The sequence below is a fragment of the Chrysemys picta genome, chromosome 19, assembly GCF_011386835.1.
Source record: "Chrysemys picta bellii isolate R12L10 chromosome 19, ASM1138683v2, whole genome shotgun sequence".
Lineage (NCBI taxonomy): Eukaryota > Metazoa > Chordata > Testudines > Emydidae > Chrysemys > Chrysemys picta.
In genome coordinates, this window is record NC_088809.1 from 24,029,469 (window position 1) to 24,052,172 (window position 22,704).

The 22,704-nt window shown below is 43.7% G+C and overlaps 1 protein-coding gene across 2 annotated transcripts in view; it reads right to left on the bottom strand.

Moving 5' to 3' along the window:
* The window catches only part of HSF5 (heat shock transcription factor 5), a 71,779-nt gene that overhangs the window by 30,885 nt on the left and 18,190 nt on the right, over positions 1-22,704 (bottom strand). For both annotated transcript variants that reach the window (XM_065573550.1, XM_005278852.2), the window contains exons 4-5: positions 20,189-20,716; positions 15,002-15,179 (exon numbers count right to left, since the gene is read on the bottom strand). In XM_065573550.1, the coding sequence (XP_065429622.1) occupies positions 15,002-15,179; positions 20,189-20,716 (706 nt within the window). The remainder of the gene's footprint in view (positions 1-15,001; positions 15,180-20,188; positions 20,717-22,704) is intronic.

Genomic DNA, 22,704 nt, shown 5'->3' on the forward strand with positions numbered 1-22,704 from the left:
TGTGATTAAAATGGCAGAAACAAGTTTCAGCATGGTGTATCTGACACTAAATTCAATTCAGGAGATTTACTATGAGCTGCAAGAGAATCTAAAAGGGGAAAGCTACAGGTTGGAAAACAACCCCCAAGGGGAAGTGATGTCATTCCTCTGATCATTTTATGAAGCTCAGAGGGAACTGGAAGGAGACAAGTATTCTACACTGAACTTAGTAATGCTATAGTTTGAGAAACTTAAATGACATTGTCAGCCTCTTTTCTTAGGATACGTCAGGCAACGTCATTGCAAGTGGCTTGTAAAAACAAATGGAAATACAGGACCTACACAAGATAGAAGTATTTCCCTGGCCTAATTTTAATCAGCACCAAATGCTGTCTGACCATGAACATGAAAAAGTTAATTCCAAGTGTGCAGGCTAATTAAAAACTTGAAAGGAGATGGAACAGACCCTGTAAAGCAATACAACATTACTGATAATCTACCAACAGCTGCTGAAAAAGCACTGTCTGACTTTGGAGAACAGGAGAATTTACATGATGATGAAGTGCAGCAGTATACAACATAAAAGGCCATAATGGAAAATGAACAGGATGTGTTGAACTAGTGGAAGGAACACAGTGTTGCGTATTCCAAATTAATCATGTTGGCTAGAAATATGCTACATATTCCAGCCAGCAGTAGCAGCAGGGAGAGGAACTTCATTGTAGATAGAAAGACGACTGATCAGCAGAGGACTATCCTCAAGCCATCAGCCATCGACTATTTTCTTAAATGACATTTTATAAACCAGAGTTTTCCATTAATTATTTTGCCTTGTTTTCTGTTTGGAGGAATTTAATAACTTTACCTATCCAGTCCAACTTGCCCAAGGCTAAGATTATATTTATCATACATCAGTATTACTTAATTACTGAAAGTAGATGGACACAGCATAACTCCTAGTTTATGGCAAAAAATGGTATTTAAAAGCCACAGATGTGATATGTTTTTTATTGAATATTAACTTTGTTCTTTGAATGTTACATGAATCTCAAAATTTTAATAAATACCAAGACTCTTCAGTGACAAGATAAAACCTTTTCCTGGACCAACTTCTATTGGTGAAAGAGACAAGCTTTCGAGCTACACAGAATTCTTCCTCAGCTCTGTGTAGCTTGAAAGCTTGTCTCTCTCACCATCAGAAGTTGGTCCAATAAGAGATATTACCTCACCCACCTTGTCTCTCCAATATCCATGGGCCGACATGACAACAACATTGTATACAAAATACTTCATCTTTATATTTACTGAGGTTAAAAAAAAAAAAGACACTGAAGAAACATCTTACTGAGAAGATTATGATCAGGATATATTTGTGTTTTCTTCTGGCTTTGCTTTTATCTGTATTGCTCCCCGCCCCACAAAAAAAGACTGTTCCTAAAGGCTAAGAATTTTGCAAATTAGTGCTAAGACATGTCTTAGAGAAGGACTTTCTTTTTGGAGTTGGAAACCAAGAGGACAATATCACCATATGTTAGGTAACCCCTTAATGACAGCACAGCTAACAAGGGTGCCATCCTGTAATTATAATCTCATTCTAGCTATAAGGGTGTTGCACTTCTCAGTTAGTGTGAACACAGAATGTACCTTAGTGCGGTCTACAAGAATGTTAGTTTGCTACAAGCTGAGGTGTGAATCTACCTCACACTAGCCTGCCATGGAATAACTGTTCACCAGGGCACCACTGATGTGCATTAAGTTAGTTAATATGCTTTGAACTAGTCTTCTTTGAAATGAAATGGACCTATATCAAAAAGCGTTAAACTGTAAACGTGGCTTCTGCAGGGTGCACACAGCCAGTTAGTCTACGGCAGGCTAGTTTCACACCACAGCTTGCTGCAAACTAACTATGTAGATATCCCTTTAGTTTGAAGCATGTATTTTGGGATTATTATATTTGAGAAGGTTTTCGGGTTGGGTGTGAAACAACTCCAGGCACTTAGGCTCAGGTTGAGTTTGGGATTACATAAGAACAGCCATACTGGGTCAGACCAAAGGTTCATCAAGCCCAGTATCCTGTCCTCTGACAGTGGCCAATGGCAGGTGCCCCAAAGGGAATGAATAGACAGGTTATCATCAAGTGATCCATGCCCTGTCACCAATCCCAGCTTCTGGATTAGCTGTGGTCTAGTCAGGTTGTTAGATTAGGCTCGAGCAGACCTCCACCCTGATGAGCTTGGGTATCAGCAGAAAAGCTTACATCAGACCTACCTAAATTTAAGGAATAAGGAAGAAGTATGTGAGGGAACCCAGTCGCCTGCCTCCTCTGAAACAGAATCTCTTAAACTTCAAAGAAACTTGTAGCATGCTACAAATAGATCCATCATCAGATATCCCCACCTGAAGAAGATGCTGTGGAGGACCAAGGACTTAAGAGACTATATGCGGTCCCCTGAAAGATCCCTGCTGACTTGATCTGCACAAGTGTTTTGAAAGCCCAGGAGATGAAGAGCTATAGGATGACAAGGTCCTGAATACTCCAAATCCAACAGACACATGATCTCCTGGCACAAGGGAGATCATTGTGCTCCTCTATTGCCTGTTAATGTAATGCATCACCAAGGTGTTGTCTGTAAGCCCCTGCACAGTGATACCTCTAAGGGGCAGGAACGCCTTGCATGCCAGCCAAATTGATCTGAGTTCTAGCACATTAATATGAAGGGAGGTTTTGGGGGCTAACCATTTCCCTCAAATTTGTAAGTGGTTCACCATTGGGTGGAGCTGTCTGTAATTAGCCTTTGATAGAAGGGGTGTGGAGAACTGGACTTTGTTGCATACCACACTGGTTACATCCACCAGTCTAATGATGACAGGATCTCTCCAGGAAGGGAGAGTGTCTTGACTATATTGTTTCTGTTGGGTAGAAAGCTGATTTCAACCTCCTCTGCAGTGGTTAGAGGTGAAGTCTAGCATATTACGTGACATACTTGCACACCCACATGTGACACAAAAGCTGCAGACAGGTGCTTAACTGTGTTGCAGCCTGTCTTTTAAGCTGTTGTATGATGTCTGTTATAGAGCAGAACCTCTGATGAAGTAGGCATGCTCTCACCAGTTTTGAATCTTTGCCCCTTTGAATTTGATGCATTGTGTGAGATACCATGGATTTGTCCTTGTGACCCTTACAGCCAAGAGAGGCAAAGAGGTCTGGAGTTTTGTGACCTGTTGAGGGGTTGAGCCCTGTATAAGCCAGTTATCCAGAAAAGTGTATACCTGGATTCCTGGTTGATGAGCAGTGTGGTATCGCATGAGGGGCAGATCTTAAACCCTGGACACTTGCTTTCAGCTATTTTAGGCTGCATACAGGAGGCATAGCGGGAGCAAGGAAACATATCAATGCTCTGGATCTTATTAAAGCTACAATAAAGAACTCAAATTTTTAATCTATTGGTTATAAAAAACCCTAACTACTGGAATAACAATAGGCCTACTAATCTAAGTGGAGACAGATACTGTAGAGTTGTCTCACAACCACTGGCGGAAAGAAGAAACTGAGAGACACCAGAGGGTGCCTGGCCCCACCTCCTATCCCTTCAGCTACAAAGGTTGCAAGGGCTCCCAGGGAACAGGCACAGCCCAACAGGCACTGCTATTTCAAAAGTATACAATCTTGTGCACAATATTAGAGCAGGCACACAAAAAGAGGAATCTGTGTGGGCAATCACTCAAAGAGCAACATTTACAAGGAAAATTTCCATTTCTGCACAATCAGATATTCAAATCTCAGCAGTGTGAATTGATGTAAAAGGCCTTAGAGACAGTGGACAGAAGTATACTCTATGAGACCTTGGTGCCCTCATACAACATCAACAGAAGCAAAAGTCTAAAGGCTTTCAAAGAAGTAGCCACTAATTTGGGGGGTCCAAACTGAAACCAGATTTTCCAAAGTGTTGAATTCCCACGCCTCCAACTGAAGTCAAATGGCACTGCAGGCCCAAGGTTTCTCATGCTGGACATCTAAAAATCAATGGCCACTTTTGAAAGTGTCAGCTTTAGTAACCAACCAGCTGGTAAACAATGGCAGGCATAACTAAGTTGCTGCTAGTCAAAGTTCCAAAGCCTGTCCCAAAAGAGGCCATGCCTTTGAGGGAGTGAGGTTAAAAGATATAATGGTAAAAAAGAGTGTGGTTGTGGAAGCACTATCTACACCAGGGTTCTCTCTAGTAAATCACTGATAGTGCAGGTGAGAATTTTTTTTTTTGTAAAACTCCCTATGGTAGACATGCTTTTTGAGACTCAGGGCAGGGAGTGGTGCTATTTGCATCTTGTACAACTCTGAATACAATGCTAACACTTTACTACTACCAAAATTAAATAAAAGCTCCAGGGATGTTTCTAATAGAAGAAAAAACCTCACTCCAACAGGCAATGAAAGATGAAAAATAGGATAAAAGAACCTTGAAAATTTAAGAAAATGTACAAATGAAATTATATTACAACTAGGGCATGTAGGAAGAGCTACAATTTAGGTGTTTAATTAAGTGTTTCCATTCTAAAATGCCATTTTTAGTGGCTTTAAATTGTCAAAAATCTCACTTTTGGAGCTGAAATTTTCCAGGTTTCCTCTCTGCCTGAGAGAGCATATCTGAAAAATTTGAACAAGAACAGTTCAGCCATTTAAAAATATACACAGAGTGAAAAGAATAGTTTTGTCATTTGTCATGAATCCACACAATTTGTGCTATTTCCTAGCTTTTAAACAGTTTCTTGGAAGAACCGCATCATAGAGGCAGACCCCCAATAAGTCCCACTCTTCCTTCAGGGTAGGCCCTGGAGACTTACTGCCTGCTAGTCTGAGGCCAGGTCTACACTATAAAGCTTACACTGATATAAATACGTTGCGCAGGGGTGTGAAAAATCCAGACTCCTGAGCGACGTAGTTATACCGACTGTGAGGGAGCAGAGAAACTGCCACCTGGCACAGCAGGGGTTAAAGAAAACCTTTGAGTTCAGCTAGTCTCGCCCCACTATACCTGCAGGCAATGCCAAGCCTGGATGGGGGAAAAAAGAAGGGAGCCTGGCTCCGTTGGGGGCTGACTTGTGAGGAGGCAGGAGCTGTCTGTTTGCCTGACCGAAGAGACTGATGAGCAACCTGCCAGCCAGCACAACCACTGGAGGCAAGTAAGCCTTCCCTTGCCAAGGGAGCCTGCAGATAAGCCCCAACTGCAGGGCCACTGGACTAGGGGGGCCATGTCCCAAACTAAAGAGACTTTAGTAGACTAGGGAAACTGATCTTGACCCGCCCCTCCCAGCTGGGAGGGAGACCCATCTCCCCTGTTTACGGGTTGAACTACACAAGGCCCCTGGGCTGGGTCCCCCCCCATCTGACCAATGATCTAGTCACTAGGCCACCTGACCACCAAAGGCCCTATCACACCGACCTAACCCCCGCATAGACAGCACTATGTTGACGGGAGGGCTTCTCCCATTAACATAGCTACCATCTCTCATGGAGGTGAAATGCTACAGCAACGCAGCTGCACCGGTGCAGCTATGCCACTCCAGCACTCCTGTTTCACTCCATTAACTCTGCCCAGTGAATCCAATTGAACTAGACTCCTGGTAAAGACTTGGCCACTCTTCAGGGACTAACAACAGAAAAAAAACCCTTGAAGTTTGAAGACTTACTCGTCTCAGAGCTCCTGCTGGGATTGTAGGGGGGTGATCTCTGGTAAGCTTATTAGCATGCATGTAGGATTTTTTATTCTTTTACTGCTTTTAACGTTTTCTCTGTAATGCTTTCACTTTAAGAATAAATGTGCTTGTTTAGAAACAGCTGTGTGGTAACTTATAACTGCTGGCTATCATACTGTTCATAGCCTTTGAAGAGAAAGCTAAGTGCAGATAGTTGCCTGTTAAGGCAGTTTGGTTTACTGGGGAAATCAGTGTAGGCAAGGAAGTGTGTAGCTCGAAAAGCCCCAATCAGGAGGGAGAGCAATGCGGGTCTCTACCCAAGAGAGGTGACTGCTGAGAAGGCAGGAGCCTAGAGCTGGTGCCTGTGGTATATTATGAGGGGAATATACAGGTGCAGTTGCAGGGAATAAGGACAACCCGGAGAATTACAGACCAGTCAGTTTAATTTCAGTACCTGGAAAGATAATGGAGCAAATTTGCAGACACTTAGGGCTTGTCTATACTGGCACTTTACAGCACTGCAACTTTCTCGCTCAGGTGTATGAAAAAACACCCCCCTGAGCGCTGCAAGTTTCAGTGCTGTAAAGTGCCAGTGTAGACAGTGTACAAGCGCTGGGAGCCGCGATCCCAGGGCTGGTAGCTATTCCCCTCGTGGAGGTGTTTTTTTATAGCGCTGGGAGAGCTCTCTCCCAATGCTATGCCGCGACTACACAAGCCACATTAAAGCGCTGCCGCGGCGATAATAAGGTGATAAGTAACAGCATGGATTTGTCAAGAACAAATCAAGTAAAATCAACCTAATAGCTTTCTTTGACAGGGTAACAAGCTTTGTGGAGGGGGAGGGAAGTGGTAGATGTGGTATATTTTGACTTTAGTAAGGCTTTTGATACTGTCAAGCATGATCAAACTAGGGAAATACAACCTAGATGGAGCTAATATAAGATGGGTGCATAACTAGCTGGAAAACCATACCCAGAGAGTAGTTATTGGTGGTTCACAGTCAAGCTGGAAGGGCATATCAAGCGGGGTCCAGCAGGGATCAGTTTTGGGTTCTGTTCAATATCTTCATCAAAGATTTAGATAATGGCACAGAGAGTACACTCAAAGTTTGCGGACAATACCAAGCTGGGAGGGGTTGCAAGTGCTTTGGAGGATAGGATTAAAATTCAAAATGATCTGGACAAATTGGAGAAATGGTCTGAAGTAAATAGGATGAAATTCAATAAGGACAAATGCAAAGTACTCCACTGAGGAAGGAACAATCAGTTGCACACATACAAAATGGGAAATGACAGTCTAGGAAGGAATACCGCAGAAAGAGATCTGGGGGACATAGTGGATCACAAGCTAAATATGAGTCAACAGTGTAACACTGTTGCCAGAAAAAGCAAACATAATTCTGGGATGTATTAGCAGAAGTGCTGTAAGCAAGACATGAGAAGTAATTTTTCTGCTCTACTCCGCGCTGATATGGCCTCAACTGCAATACTGTGTCCAGTTCTGGGCACCATATTTCAGGAATGATGTGGACAAGGAGAAAATCCTGAGAAAAGCAACAAAAATAATTAAAGGTCTAGAAAACATGATCTATGAGGGAAGATTGAAAAAATTGGGTTTGTTTAGTCTGGAGAAGAGAAGACTGAGGGGGGACATGATAACAGTTTTCAAGTACATAAAAGGTTGTTACAAGGAAGAGGGAGAAAAATTGTTCTCTTTAACCTCTGAAGATAGGAGAAGCAGCATTGGGCTTAAATTGCAGCAAGGACAGTTTAGGTTGGACCCTAAGAAAAATCTCCTGTCTGTGTACTTAAACACTGGAATAAATTACTTAAGGATGTTGTGGAATCTTTGTCAGTGTAGATTTTTAAGAGCAGATTAGACAAAACACCTTTCAGGGATGGTCTAAATCAGGGGTTCCCAAACCTGATTCGCGGTTTGTTCAGGGTAAGCCCCTGGCGGGCCGCGAGATGCTTTGTTTATCTGTTTACGCTTTGTTCCCAGTCAATAGCAGCTACGGGAAGCGGTGGCCAGGGGCTTACCCTGAACAAGCCGCGAACCAAGTTTGGGAACCCCGGTCTAGATAATACATAGTCCTGCCTTGAGTGCAGGGGACTGGACTAGATCTCTCAAAGTCCATTCCAGTCCTACACTTCTATGGTTCTATGATCGGAGAAAACAAGAAAATTCCATTTTTGTTATAAAGGCTGTTTAAAGAATAACCTGATCTAGTGAATTTAAGGTTGCAAGCACATAGGGCCAGATTTTCAAAGAGGTGTCTAAAAATAAAGATAGGTGCCTAGTGGGATTTTCCAAGGTGCCTATCTCCCACTGAAATACCTCTAAAAGTCTGGTCCACAGTGTTAGAAATGTAGACTGACTTTCAAAAATTTTAGAATTAAAAAAACAAACATTTCAAACCTAGGAAATTCAGAGTTAATGGTGCACTTTCCCAACAAGCTACACTCAGATAACAACCACTCTCTTAATTCTTTCCCAATACAAAACACAGAAGTGAAGTCTCATACTTGCACAAATTAATACCAGCATTCTTTTCCACAATGGTCATCAGCAAGCATCTTTTAGTGGTTCTAACGCTACAGTAAAAATTAAACTTTTTTTTTTAAAGTTACCACAGAGAATGACATCTATTGAAAATTCAGTTTCCATTCACAATTCTAAAATAGTAAGGGTAATATTTTCAAAAGTGTCTTGATGACTTAGGAACCCAAATCATAAGAATGTCCACACCGGGTCAGACTAAAGGTCCATCTAGACCAGTATCCTGTCTTCTGACCGTATCTAGAACCAGACGCTTCAGAGGGAATGAACCGAACAGGGCAAATTTATCAAGGGATGTCCAGTCCCAGCTTCTGGTTGTCAGCGCTTTAAGAATATAAGAATGGCCATACTGGGTCAGATCTGTGGTCTGTCTATCCCAGTATCCTGTCTTTTGACAGTGGCAAATGATGGGTGCTTCAAAAGGAACAAACAGAACAGGTAATCATTGAGTGATCCATCCCGTTATCCCTCCCAGCTTCTGGAGGTCAGAACCTGGGGACACCCAGAGCATGGGGTTGCATCCCTGACCATCTTGGCTAACAAAATCCCCTGGCAATGAGTTCCACAGGCTGACCGTCCATTGTTTGAAGTACTTCCTTTTGTTTGTTTCAAACCTGCTGTCTATTAATTTCATGGGGTAATCCCTGGTTCTTGTTATGTGAAGGAGTAAATAACACTTCCTTATTCATGTTCTCCACACTATTCATGATTTTATAGACCTCTGTCATAGATTCATAGATTCTAGGACTGGAAGGGACCTCGAGAGGTCATCGAGTCCAGTCCCCTGCCCGCATGGCAGGACCAAATACTGTCTAGATCATCCCTGATAGACATTTATCTAACCTACTCTTAAATATCTCCAGAGATGGAGATTCCACAACCTCCCTAGGCAATTTATTCCAGTGTTTAACCACCCTGACAGTTAGAAACTTTTTCCTAATGTCCAACCTAGACCTCCCATATCTCCCCTTAGTCATCTCTTTTCTAAGATGAACAGTTCCAGTCTTTTTGATCTCCTCATATGGAAGCTGTTCCATACCCTTAATCATTTTTGTTGTCCTTCTCTGTACCTTTTCCAATTATATTTTTTTGAGATGGGGCAACCAGAACCGCATGCAGTATTCAAGCTATGGGCATACCATGGATTTATATAGTGGCATTACAGTATTTACTGTCTTGTTATCTATCCCTTTCCTAATGGTTCGTAACACTCCATTAACGTTTTTGACTGCTGCTGCAGCAGATGTTGTCAAAGAACTATCCACAATGACTCCAAGACCTCTTTCTTGAATAGTTACAGCTAATTTAGACCCCGTCATTTTGTATGTGTAGTTGGGATTATGTTTTCCAATGTGCATTACTTTTGCATTCATCAACATTCAAATTCATCTGCCATTTTGTTGCCCAGTACTGTGTCCAGTTCTGGGTGCCACACTTTAGGAAAGATGTGGATAAATTAGAGAGAACAGAGGAGAGCTACAAAAATGATAAAAGTTTTAGAATACCTGACCTATGAGGAAAGGTTAAAAAAATAACTGGGCACGTTTAATCTTGAGAAAAAGAAGGGGGAAAGGGGGACCTGATCAGAGTCTTCAAATATATTAAGGGCTCTTATAAAGAAGACAGTGATCAATTGTTCTTCGTGTCCACTGAAGGTAGGACAAGTAGTAGTGGGCTTAATCTGTAACAACGAAGATTTAGGTTAGATATTAGGAAATAGTTTCTAACTGTAGGGATAGTTAAGTACTAGGATAGCTTACCAATGGAGGTTATGGAATCTCCATCATTGGAAGTTTTTAAGAACAGATTAGACAAACACCTTTCAGGGATGGTCTAGGTATACTTGATACTGCCTCAAGGGTGGTGGTGGGGGAGGAAATGCTAGATGATCTCTCAAGGTCCAGTCTAGCCTTACATTTCTACGATTGCTGGTGCCGATGATGCAGAGTAACTTGGTTCCAGTGATGGAAGTAGGGTAGCTGATATCAGTACTGCAGGAGATGCTCATCTCTGAACTAATGACAGTGATGGTACTGAAGTGACTACTTCACAGTGTCGGTAAGTGGAGACTCAGTTTTGACAGACACAGAAGATCCTTTGCAGCTGCGTATGGCTCTGGTGTACTCCACTCAGTAGTGGACCTGAATCCACCACAGTCTCAGTGGATGTAGCTGGTCTCAACAGCTCCACAGAGGGTATTGGAGTCAATGGTTCCAGACGGTGAGTGCCACTATAGGACTGTACTGGGGAATGGCGGAGCTGATGCTCGCACTCTAACATCAGTGCTGTGCTGGCTGACATCAAGTCCTGCACTGCAGACAGAAGAAGTACTCTTCTTAGGCTTTGGAGCCCCAGAGTGCTCCAGATGCTTGCATTTCTTACTCAGAAAGCCCCCGGAAGGAGATTTCTGTTTCTTCCATAGTCAGAACAAATAAGATGCAAGGCACTACCAATAGAGTTGTGCATGAACTCCCCTGCACCGACCTAGTGAGCTCCAGTGCTAGTTGAAGTGCAGTGTCCATTAGGTCAATGATTCTTGACCCTCAGGGGTCCATCAGTATAATCAAGGGGGTCTGCGAACTGATTGGTCCCTCTCAAAGATGATGCATAGAGGGCATGCAGGGTCATGTGCCCCCCCAGATTTCTGCCTTCCAAAGGGACCCATCCAGAGGGGCTGCTGCAGACTCTACCCCACAGGGCAGTGGGTGGAGAAGGCCTCAGACCACCTTTCACTGGGAGCAGAGAGGAGGCAGCGGCTCCCCCTGGCAGCCACACTCATCATGTGTCCATGCAGGGAAGGAGAAAGCAGGAGGGAGGCTGACTGTGGGCTGAGCCCCCTCTCTCCCTGCTACATGGGGCTGCTTCTCCTTCCTGCTGCTGGAGTCCCAGCACTTCTCTATCCCTGCTTTGCAGACTGCCCGCGGAGCTGAGCTGGGGGTGGAGGTGGCACTTCCTCCCTAAGCCTGGCCACACAGAGCTCACCCAGCCCCCACCCCCAAATGTTCCTCTGCAGTGCCCTCTGGTCCCTCCTCAAGCACCTACTCGGGTACCCCTCCCAGTGCAGACAGACAGACACACACACACACACACACCCCCACACACCCCCTCCAACACCCACCCAAATATCACCTAGCAATGCTATAATGTATTAGTATAGGTAAGCTGTCAATATTTTAATTAACTATGCTTTTTGTTGATCTATTCAAATACTTTCTCTACAGTAATATGTGTAATAACTATTAAAGTAACATGAAAAACAAATTATGGGCAACAAAATAATGAGGAGGAAGTTGGGGCGCTGCAGATTTGTCTATTTAAAATTAGGTTTAAAAAAAAAAAAAAGGTTGAAACCACTGCATTAGGTAATCCCTGAGGCACACGTCCCTCAACTTCTGTGTCCTTTTCTTAAAGCCTCTGGAAAGAGAACACCCATCTCTAATGTGACATGCTCCTAAACAATGAGAATGAGGGTCACTAATGGACATCAACATCCAACATTCTAAGCAATATTTAAATCCAGGGGACTTTGGCATAAGCACTCCCAGTACCAAGCAGAGTCCAAAAAATAAATAAACTACATAAAAAGTAAGAAAATAAAGAGAGAGGAAAAAAAAAAAAGAGTGTCCTTCTGAACTAAAAATAAAGAGCATCAATAACTCTATACTAGGGCTGTCAAGTAATTGCAGTTAACTCACACGATTAACTAAAAAAAATCGTGATTAATCACAGTTTTAATTGCATTGTTAAACAATAGAATACCAAAGGAAATTTATTATTTTTTTAATTTTTTTTCTACATTTTCAAATATATTGATTTCAATTACAACACAGAATACAAAGTGTACACTTCTCACTTGATATTTTTATTACAAATATTTGCATTGTAAAAATGATAAACAAAAGAAACAGAATTTTTCAATTCACCTAATACAAGTACTCTAGTACAATTTCTTTATCGTGAAAGTGCAACTTACAAATGTAGATTTTTTTTTGTTACATAACTGCACTCAAAAACAAAAACAATGCAAAACTTTAGAGCCTACAAATCCACTCAGTCCTACTTCTTGTTCAGCCAATCGCTAAGACAAACAAGTTTGTTTACATTTACGGGAGATAATGCTGCCCTCTTCTTATTTGCAATATCACCAGAAAGTGAGAACAGGCATTTGTAACCAGCATTGCGAGGTATTTACGTGCCAGATATAATAAACATTCGTATGCCCCTTCATGCTTCGGCCACCATTCCAAAGGACATGCTTCCATGCTGATGACGCTCATTAAAAAAATGTGTTAATTAAATTTGTGACTGAACTCCTTGGAGGAGAACTGTATGTCTCTGGCTCAATTTTACCCGCATTCTGCCAGACATTTCATGTTATAGTAGTCTCAGATGATGACTCAGCATGTTGTTCATTTTAAGAACACTTTTGCTGCAGATCTGACAAAACGCAAAGAAAGTACCAATGTGAGATTTCTAAAGATAGCTACAGCACTCAACCAAAGGTTTAAGAATCTGAAGTGCCTTCCAAAATATGAGAGGGATGAGGTGTGCAGCATGCTTTCAGAAGTCTTAAAAAAGCAACACCCTAATGCGGAAACTACAGACCCCAAACCACCAAAAAAGAAAATCAACCTTCTGCTGGTGGCAACTGACTCAGATGATGAAAATGAACATGAGTCGGTCCACACCACTTTGGATTGTTATCAAGCAGAACCTGTCATCAGCATGGACACATGTCCTCTGGAATAGTGGTTGAAGCATGAAGGGACATCTGAATCTTTAGCGCAACTGGCATGTAAATATCTTGCAATGCCAGCTACAACATGTCACGGAGTGTGGGGGGACACCAGGACCTGCACCCCCGGCTTCCTGCTATTCACCATGACTCTCAGCCAGCCAGTAAAGCAGAAGGTTTATTTAGACGACAGGAACACAGTCCAAGACGGGTCTTGCAGGCACAGACAACAGGATCCCCCGCAGTTAGGTCCATCTTGGGGTCCCAGGGCACCACAGCCCCCTTGGGAGGTCAGAGCTCTGTCTGCCTCCCAGCCATTTCACCAGCCAGCCCCTGAAACTCTCCCTTCAGCAACCCCTCCCACAGCCTTTGTTCAGTTTCCCGGGCAAAGGTGTCACCTGGCCTCTAACTCCTTCCTGGGTTCTCATGTTACATGCTCAGGTATCTTCCCTCAAGGCCAGTCTCCCATCCCCCAATGCAGACCGTCCTAGCCAACCTCCCCTGCCTTCCCAGCCGACACTCCCCATTTAAAGACCACATTAACAACAGTCCCAGTTCGTCACACAACAGTGCCATGAGAACACCTGTTCTCACTTTCAGGTGACATTGTGAACAAGAAGCGGGCAGCATTATCTCCTGCAAATGTAAACAAACTTGTTTGTCTGAGCGACTGGCGGAACAAGAAATAGGACTGAGTGGACTTGTAGGTGCTAAAGTTTTATACTGTTTTATTTCTGAATGCATTTTTATTTTTCTGTACATATTCTACATTTGTACGTTCAACTTTCATCATAAAGAGATTGCACTACAGTACTTGTCTTAGATGAATTGAAAAATACTACACCTCTACCCCGATATAACACTGTCCTCAGGAGCCAAAAAATCTTACCGTATTATAGGTGAAACCGCGTTATATTGAACTTACTTTGATCTGCCGGAGCGCTGCTTTACCGCGTTATATCCAAATTCGTGTTATATCAGGTCGCATTATATCGGGGTAGAGGTGTATTTCTTTTGTTTTTTTACAGTGCAAATATTTGTAATAAAAAACAAATATAAAGTGAGCACTTTACACTTTGTATTCTGTTTTGTAATTGAAATCAATATTTAAAAATGTAGAAAACATCAAAAAATATTTAAATAAATGGTACTCTGTTATTGTTTAACAGTGCGATTAATCGCGCAACTAATTTTTTTAATCACTTGACAGCCCTACTCTATACACTAGCAAAATTCTAAAAGGGTAAATTGTATGCAAAGGCACAGTGAACACTCCACTCTGACTACCAGCCACAGACAGTAAGAAGAAACTGAGGGAGGGGCAGGGCAGCTACACTCTTTATATCACAGCTCAAGCCGGAGGAAACGCAGGGCTGATAACAGTAGGAAAAACTCTCCAGCATCAATGCACTGGTTGTGCACATACCTGGAGCGGAGCACACATATGCAAGCACTTGAACTCTAAATTTTTGGGGTTTACATTAAACAAAAAACCCAAACCAATTCTGAATATCCTTGAAAGGCATTAAAATTACTGATAATTTCACTTTTTAAAAGTTTGTGTGATAATTTGCATGAAATTAAGATGGAATAATTAGCTCAATCTCAACAAGAAATATTCTAGAAAAGTCACTTGAAAGTACACATTGAAACTATTTAGGGCTTGTTTACAGATAAAAATTGTTCTGAATTAACCGAATCAGCGTAGTTTGACTATACCATATTGCTAAAGCAGTATAACCCACCTAGTATGAACAAGTTATACCAGTATAAAGTGCTTCTGGTACAGTTTATTCCTGTATGGAAAGAGAAATAAGCTCTACTGGTATAAGGCACCTTTATACTTCAGTGGTTGTACTGGTATAATTATTTCAGTTAAAAAAAATAGTATACAATTAACCAAAATAGGTATATTGGTATAACTTTCAAGTGTAGACCAAGCCTTAGACTGTTCATCATTCTCTTGGTCTTGACTACACGGGCTCCTTAGTCACCAGACACAGTAAACGCTGGAAAAGCTATGGGCCCAATTCTTACCAGGAGACTTGCCCTTCTGTGAACTGCTTCTTCTCTCTCTGCACCTGGTTTGTATGGATGAAGCTGTGTCTTTGACAGATTTGCTCACAGGTTCCACATCTGAAATAAGGAATCCTACCTGCTCCGAAGACACAACTGTCTCCGATGGACTGGTTTGACACTTAATACTGGGCTCCACCTTTAAAAAAAAAATCAAAACCCACTCAATACAATCACTTTAGGGGATTTAATGCAGATAAATATCTTTTTCTCTCATGGAATGTCCACTTCAAGGGACATTCCACAAACAGAAAACACTACTTGGAGCTTAGATGCCATAAAAGAAAACTGGTCTGAATTTTCATAAGGTATAAACTGTGTAAAATAAATGTAAGAATAAAAGCTCTCTTTTTTTAAAATTGGTATTTCTGAGCATCTTGCTGATTTGTAATATCACTTATGACTTCAGCAATTTGAGCTCCATCCTAATATAATATTTAACAAATAAAAAAAATCTTTCAGGTGAGATTTTTAAACTAGTGCTAAAAAGGTGTAACTGCATACTCCAATGACTAGTAAGGCATCTAACTAGCCACTTACATGCACAACTGCCACAATTCTATGTGCATTTTAGGAATGTCTCTAAGTCTAATATTTAATCAGTGATATTTCACACAGTAACATTCTTCTGTTTAAATAAATATTACGAAATAAAAACTAGTTTTCAGATTTTTTCATTGTATCAGCATATACTCATATATCAAATGATGTTACCATTCAGCAAGATAGTTGTCAGCTGCAGTCTCAAAGTGCCAGAATTTGTCCAATCTATTAACACATTAAAATAAACTGGGATGAGAGCATATGCAATAAGGGAACAGGATGTCTGGCCAAAACTGTTTGGTGATATTTAGTGTGACAGACCCAGACCAGTGGGGTACAGGAATCTGGTAGAGGGCAAATATACTGGTCACTGGATGAGTAATTTTCTGTTCCCTGAATGACCAGAACAGGGGCTGCACTAGAGTAATCAGGAACCTGCTAAAACCAATTAAGACAGGCAGGATAATTAAGACACCTGGAGCCAATTAAGAAACTGCTAGAATCAATTAGGATAGGCTAGCTAATCAGGGCACCCGAGTTTAAAAAGGACCTCACTTCAGTTTGTGGTGTGCATGTGAGGAGCTGGGAGCAAGAGGAGCTGAGAGTGAGAAGACATGTTGCTGGAAGACTGAGGAATACAAGCATTATCAAACACCAGGAGAAAGGTCCTGTGGTGAGGATAAAGAAGGTGTTGGAAGGAGGCTATGGGGAAGTAGCCCTGGGAGTTGTAGCTGTCGCGCAGCTGTACCAGGAGGCATTCTAGACAGCTGCAGTCCACAGGGCCCTGGGCTGGAACCCGGAGTAGAGGGCGGGCCCGGGTTTCCCCCAAACCTCCCAACTCCTGATCAGACACAGGAGAAATTGACCTGGACTGTGGCTTCTACCAAAGGGGAAGGTCTCTGGGCTTTTTCCCGACCCACATGGTGAATCTGTGAGGTGAGAAAATTTGCCAATAAGTGCAGGACCCACCAAGGTAGAGGAGGAACTTTTCACATTAGGTATACCTTTGTGTTGAGAACACTCATGAAAAATTTCAGCTCGGGGAAAAAAAAGTTTTTCTGAAGGTTAATAACTACCAAAACTAGAGGGGTTGTTTCTTTAACAACAATTATAACACTTAATGTAATCCTAAAATGGCCTTGAACCTATAGGGTCCAGAGTGACCGAGACAAATTGGAGGACTGGGCCAAAAGAAATCTGATGAGGTCAAGTGCAGAGTCCTGCACGTAGGACGAAAGAATCCCATGCACCGCTACAGGCTGGGGACCGACAGGCGAAGCAGCAGTTCTGCAGAAAAGGACCTTGGGATTACAGTATACGAGAAGCTGGATATGAGTCAGCATTGTGCCCTTGTTGTCAAGAAGGCTAACGGCATTTTGGGCTGCATTACTAGGAGCACTGCCAGCAGATCAAGGGAAGTGATTATTCCCCTCTATTTGGCACTGGTGAGGCCACACCTGGAGTATTGCGTCCAGTTTTGGGCCCCTCATTATAGAAAGGATGTGGACAAATTGGAGAGTCCAGCGGAGGGCAACAAAAATGATCAGGGGGCTGGGCCACATGACTTACGAGGAGAGGTTGAGAGAACTGGGCTTGTTTAGCCTGCAGAAGAGAAGAGTGAGGGGGGATTTGATAGCAGCCTTCAACTATCTGAAGGGGGGTTCCAAAGAGGATGGAGCTCGGCTGTTCTCAGTGGGGGCAGATGACAGAACAAGGAGCAATGGTCTCAAGTTGCAGTGGGCAAGGTCTAGGTTGGATATTGGGAAACACTATTTCACTAGGAGGGTGGTGAAGCATTGGAATGGATTACCTAAGGAGGTGGTGGAATCTCCATCCTTAAAGGTTTTTAAGGCCCGGCTTGACAAAGCCCTGGCTGGGATGATTTAGTTGGGGTTGGTCCTGCTTTGAGCAGGGAGTTGGACTAGATGACCTCCTGAGGTCTCTTCCAACCCTAATCTTCTATGATTCTATAAATGCTGCAAAGATGGGAATAGATGTTGCTCTGCAGTGCAAGCATAAATAGAAGCAGATGCATGGTCCAAGTAATTAAATGTAGAACTAGTCAGATATAGGCTTTTCCCCCTGCTAAAAATTTTGCATAAACTTTTAAAGACAATTGCTTGAGCAAACTTTTCCATGGAAAGTAAGATTCTGGGGAAAATCTGAAATCCAAAATATTTTGATTTGGAAGTGCTCCCATTCTCCTCCAAGGGCTGGGCTCCCTGGTCAGATATATCACATGATACACCTCACCTCTCCTGGTGAAGGGGGGCAGCTGTACCAGGGGAGTCTAGTGCATCATGGGAGATGTCGCTGAGCTGGGAAGCTCAGCCCATAGAGGAGAATGGGAACTTCCATAAGATAGCACAGTAGGATACCTGTATCAAAATGTTTCCGTTTTTTTGTGAAATAATCTAAGTTTTCCATGGAAAGTAGACAGAATTTTTTTTTTTTTAAACACAAAAAATTCCATTTAATCAAAAACCCAATTTCCCATCAAAAACAGTTTAGATTAAAGCTTTTGACCAGCCATGGTTAAATGCTAGGTATGAATCTTTGCTTTGACTGTTAGCCCCCTAAGCACTCATCCCTTTCTCTCCAGTGTAATGTGTAAAAGATGGAAGTAAACAGAGTGGGCATGTCTGGGAAGACCTGGATTTAGTCACAATGTCATGATAAACTGGCGTTTAACCCTATATCTCACATTTGAGGCTGCACTTCTATGCGGAAATAACTTGGTAGCCATACTCCCGCGCTCTCATTAATACAGAATACATGTCCCCTGCACATCCTGTCCTGCTCATCTTTTTTTACTTTGTATGTCTAGAAAGAACAATCAAACCAAGTATGGGATATTACAATACACAAGATATTACAATACACAGAGAAATCTTTCCTCAACGAAACAAAAAAGTTGAATTAAACAGTGTGCATAAATTAAGAATACTAACCATCTCTCCAATTAATTGCTCAGTGTTTTGGAATAACACTAAGGTTTTGTGCAGGGCTGGATTAACCTTTTGTGGGCCCAGCGCCAAACATATTTGTGGGCCCCCATGGAGGCAATGGAGCATGGCGCGGGGAGGTCAGTCCCCGGAGCGAGGGGCCAGCCGGAGGCAATGGGGCATGGCAGGGACAGCCCTGCTCCGCCCAATGCGAGGACACTATTTACAAACCAGCAGTTGCCAGATGCACAGTAGCCTGCCTGCCCCTGTGCGGCCAGCATGCCCCTTCCCCTCTGGGGTGGGCCTATGCCGTGCGACACAGTCCCCCTGCCCAACACTCCCCTCACTCCATATGGCTAGAGCCCCCCCGGACCACTATGCCCAGCGCCCCCCAAGACCCACCCACAAATGCATCGTGTCCTGCACACCACCCCTGCCCATAGCCCCACCACAACTGCCCAGCACCCACACTCCCATGTGCCCCAACACACACACCTTCCTCACCCCCTCACAGCCCAGCCCCTCCCCCAATCCTCCAAGAGACCCACCACCCCACACCCTGCCTCCCGGCCGCACTCACCGGCCTGCTGGGAGGCAATTGTGTCTGCCAGGCTGAGCTGGCAGTGTAGCCAGAGTCAGTCCCAGGGCTGGAAATCGCTCTGGCCCCTTGGGAGCGGCGTGATCAACCAGCCCAGGACCTGCCCTGGCCGGGGTCCCTCAAGACGCACTTGCCTGGAGGGGCCCAGCCAAGCCCTCCACACTGTCTCCCCCTCCACCTGGCTGAGATTGGCCAGGCTTCTGCCACAGTCCCACGCGGCTCAGTTCTGGGGAGATAGGTGGGGCCCCTCAGGTGGTGGGAAGCAGAGAGTGCCCGGAGCCGGAGGTGCACTGGGCTTCAGCCAGGGGGCTGAGGAGCATGGGGGTGGGGCCAGGGAGTGGAGAGGAGCCTTCAGCCAGCTGGCAGGAAGGCCGAGAGAAGCAAGTGGTGGGCAGGGGGAGCCAGTGGGGTCTCAGGGCACAGTGCAAGCAGAGCAGACCGGGGCCCCTTCTGAGCATGGGCCCGGCTCCATGGAGGGCCCCTGCCACAGCCGTGCCGCTAAAAGGTGTGCAGTATAGCTGCTGTTTGTCGGCAGGAGAAAGTTCCCCCCGAGCAGCAGCGGCTTTGTCGGCAGGAGAGCGCTCATGCCGACACAGCGCTGTTCACACTGGCGCTTTTCATCAGTAAAACGTTTGTCGTTCGGGGGGAGAGGGGGGTGTTAAGTCGATGGGAGAGTTTCTCCCGTCGACCCAGCACTGTCTAGACAAGACAGTAAGTCGACCTAAGGTACGGCAACTCCAGCTATGTTATTCATGTAGCTGGAGTTGCGTAACTTAGGTCAACTTAACCCCGTAGTGTAGACCTAACTGACATAAGACATAGTAAATACTAAGGGTCAGATCACTCTGGAGTGATGCAGATTTACATTAGCTGGGAATCTGACCCTAGAAGTCCAATCCAGCCAACCCTTTAGTTTCTTTCAGTTTTATGTAAGTTACTTCAATGGGACTACTCACACAAGAAGTTTGTAGGACCAGGCCCTCACTGTGGTATAGTGTAGTTATCACAGCAGAATATCCTGTAGTACAGGAACACATATTGCAGTGTTCCTTTACCCCATACCTGCTGTGGACTGAAGGGCAGTCCCTCCTGAAGAAACACCACTGAAGACTGAGCTGAAGCATGGCTCATCTGTTCTTTCAGTTTTGCATGTTCTTCCTGTGTGGCTGCAGGTTCCTGCACCATTTGTGCAGCAGTATTCTCTACAGGCTTGGTGGTGTGGATAGTATAAATAAATTCAGAAGGCTGTGGCAGAGAACAGGCTATTGCTTGATCTGTTCCCACCATAAATGTAATATCAGAACCTACAGGTGTAAGAGGCTCCAGCTGGCTGGCATGACTCGAGGAAGGTGCATCATTATTCCCAGGATTAACTATCAATTGCTGGCCTGCATTAGGCTGTGGGGTTGGACACTGGTTCTCCACAGGTTCCACCTTCACCATCTCTAGCTTGGGGGATGAATGCATCTCATCTACAATCTGAAAGACAGCCTCTAGGTTTACTTCCGTCTTCTTGTTTTCATCAGCTGTATTGCATGGCCAGTTAGATGGCAAAAATTCAACTGGGTATGATGACTGCATTGGAGGATTCTGGGAAAACAAAATGCAGTGGACTGCAATCAGAAAATTACTACTACAATATTAGATGTATTTAAAGTTTCTTAGGTTCATCAGTTCCAAGGCCAGAAGGGACAACAGAGCTTCCCCAAAATAATTCCTAGAGCACATCTTTAGAATAACATCCAATATTGATTTAAAAATTGTCAGTAATGGAGAAACCACCATGACCCTTGGTAAGTTGTTCCAATGCTTAATTACTTTTGCTGTTAAAAATTTACATTTTATATCCAGTCTGAATAGGTCTAGCTTCAAGACATTAGATCATGTTATATCTTTCTTTGCTAGAGTGAAGAGCCCATTATCAAATATTTGCTCCCCATGTAGGTACTTATAGACTAATCAAGTCATCCCTTCACCCTCTCCTTGTTAAGCTAAATAGGTTGAGCTCCTTGACTCTGTCACTATAATAAGCCATGTTTTCTGCCTTAAACCATTCTCTGGCTCTTATCTGAACCATCACCAAATATTCTTCTTGAATTGTGAACAACAGAACTGGACACAGTTCTCTACCAGCAGTCTCACCAGTGCCAGATTCAGAGGTAAAATAACTCTCTACTCCTACCTGAGATTTCCCTGTTTACACATTCAAGGAAACCATTAGCCCTTTTAGCTGCAGCACCAAACTAGGAGCTCACGTTCAACTGATTATCCACCTCAACCCCCAAATCTTTTTTAGTCGGTCCCCAGCCTGTAGTAGGATTCTTCCTTCCTAAGTGCAGGACTCTGCACTTGTCCTTGTTGAACCTCATCAAATTTCTTTTGGCCCAATCCTCCAATTTGTCTAGGTCACTCAGGACCCTATCCCTACCCTCCAGTGATCTACCTCTCCCGTCAGCTTCGTGTCATCTGCGAACTTGCTGATGGTGCAATTCATCCCATCATCCAAATCATTAATAAAGATGTTGAACAAAACCGGCCACAGGACCGACCCCTCAGGCACTCCATTTGATAATGGCTGCCAACTAGACATCGAGCCATTGATCACTACCCATTGAGCCTGGCAATCTAGCCAGCTTTCTATCCACCTTATAGTCCATTCATCCAATCCATATTTCTTTAACTTGCTGGCAAGAATACTGTGGGAGACCGTATCAAAAGCTTTGCTAAAGTCAAGATATACCATATCCACCGCTTTCCCCATATCCACAGAGCCAGTTATCTCATCATAGAAGGCAATCAGGTTGGTCAGGCATGACTTGCCCTTGGTGAAACCATGTTGACTGTTCCTGATCAACTTCCTCTCCACCAAGTGCTTCAAAATGGATTCCTTAAGGACCTACTCCATGATTTTGCTGGGGACTGAAGTGAGGCTGTAGTTCCCCAGGTTCTCTTTCTTCACTTTTTTAAATATGGGCACGATATTTGCCTTCTTCCAATCATCTGGGACCTCCCCCTGATGGCCATGAATTTTCAAAGAGAATGGCCAGTGGCTCTGCAATCACATCAGCCAATTCCCTCAGCACCCTTGGATACATTAGATCTGGACCCATGGACTTGTGCATGTCCAGCTTTTCTAAATAGCCCTTAACCTGTTCTTTCATCACTGAGGGCTGCTCACCTCCTCCCCATACTGTGTTGCCCAGTGAAGCAGTCTGGGAGCTGACCTTCTCTGTGAAGACTGAGGCAAAAAAAGCATTGAGTACTTCAGCTTTTTCCACATCATGTGTCACTAGGTTGCCTCCCCCAATCAGTAAGGGTCCCACACTTTCCCTGACCACCTTCTTGTTGCGAACATACCTGTAGAAACCCTTGTTACCCTTCACATCCCTTGCTAGCTGCAACTCCAACTGTGCCTTGGCCTTCCTGATTACACCCCTGCATGCTCGAGCAATATTTTTATACTCCTCCCTAGTCATCTGTCCAAATTTCCACTTCTTGTAAGCTTCCTTTTTGAGTTTAAGCTCACCGAAGATAAGCCAAGCTTGTCGCCTGCCATATTTGCTATTTTTTCTGCACTT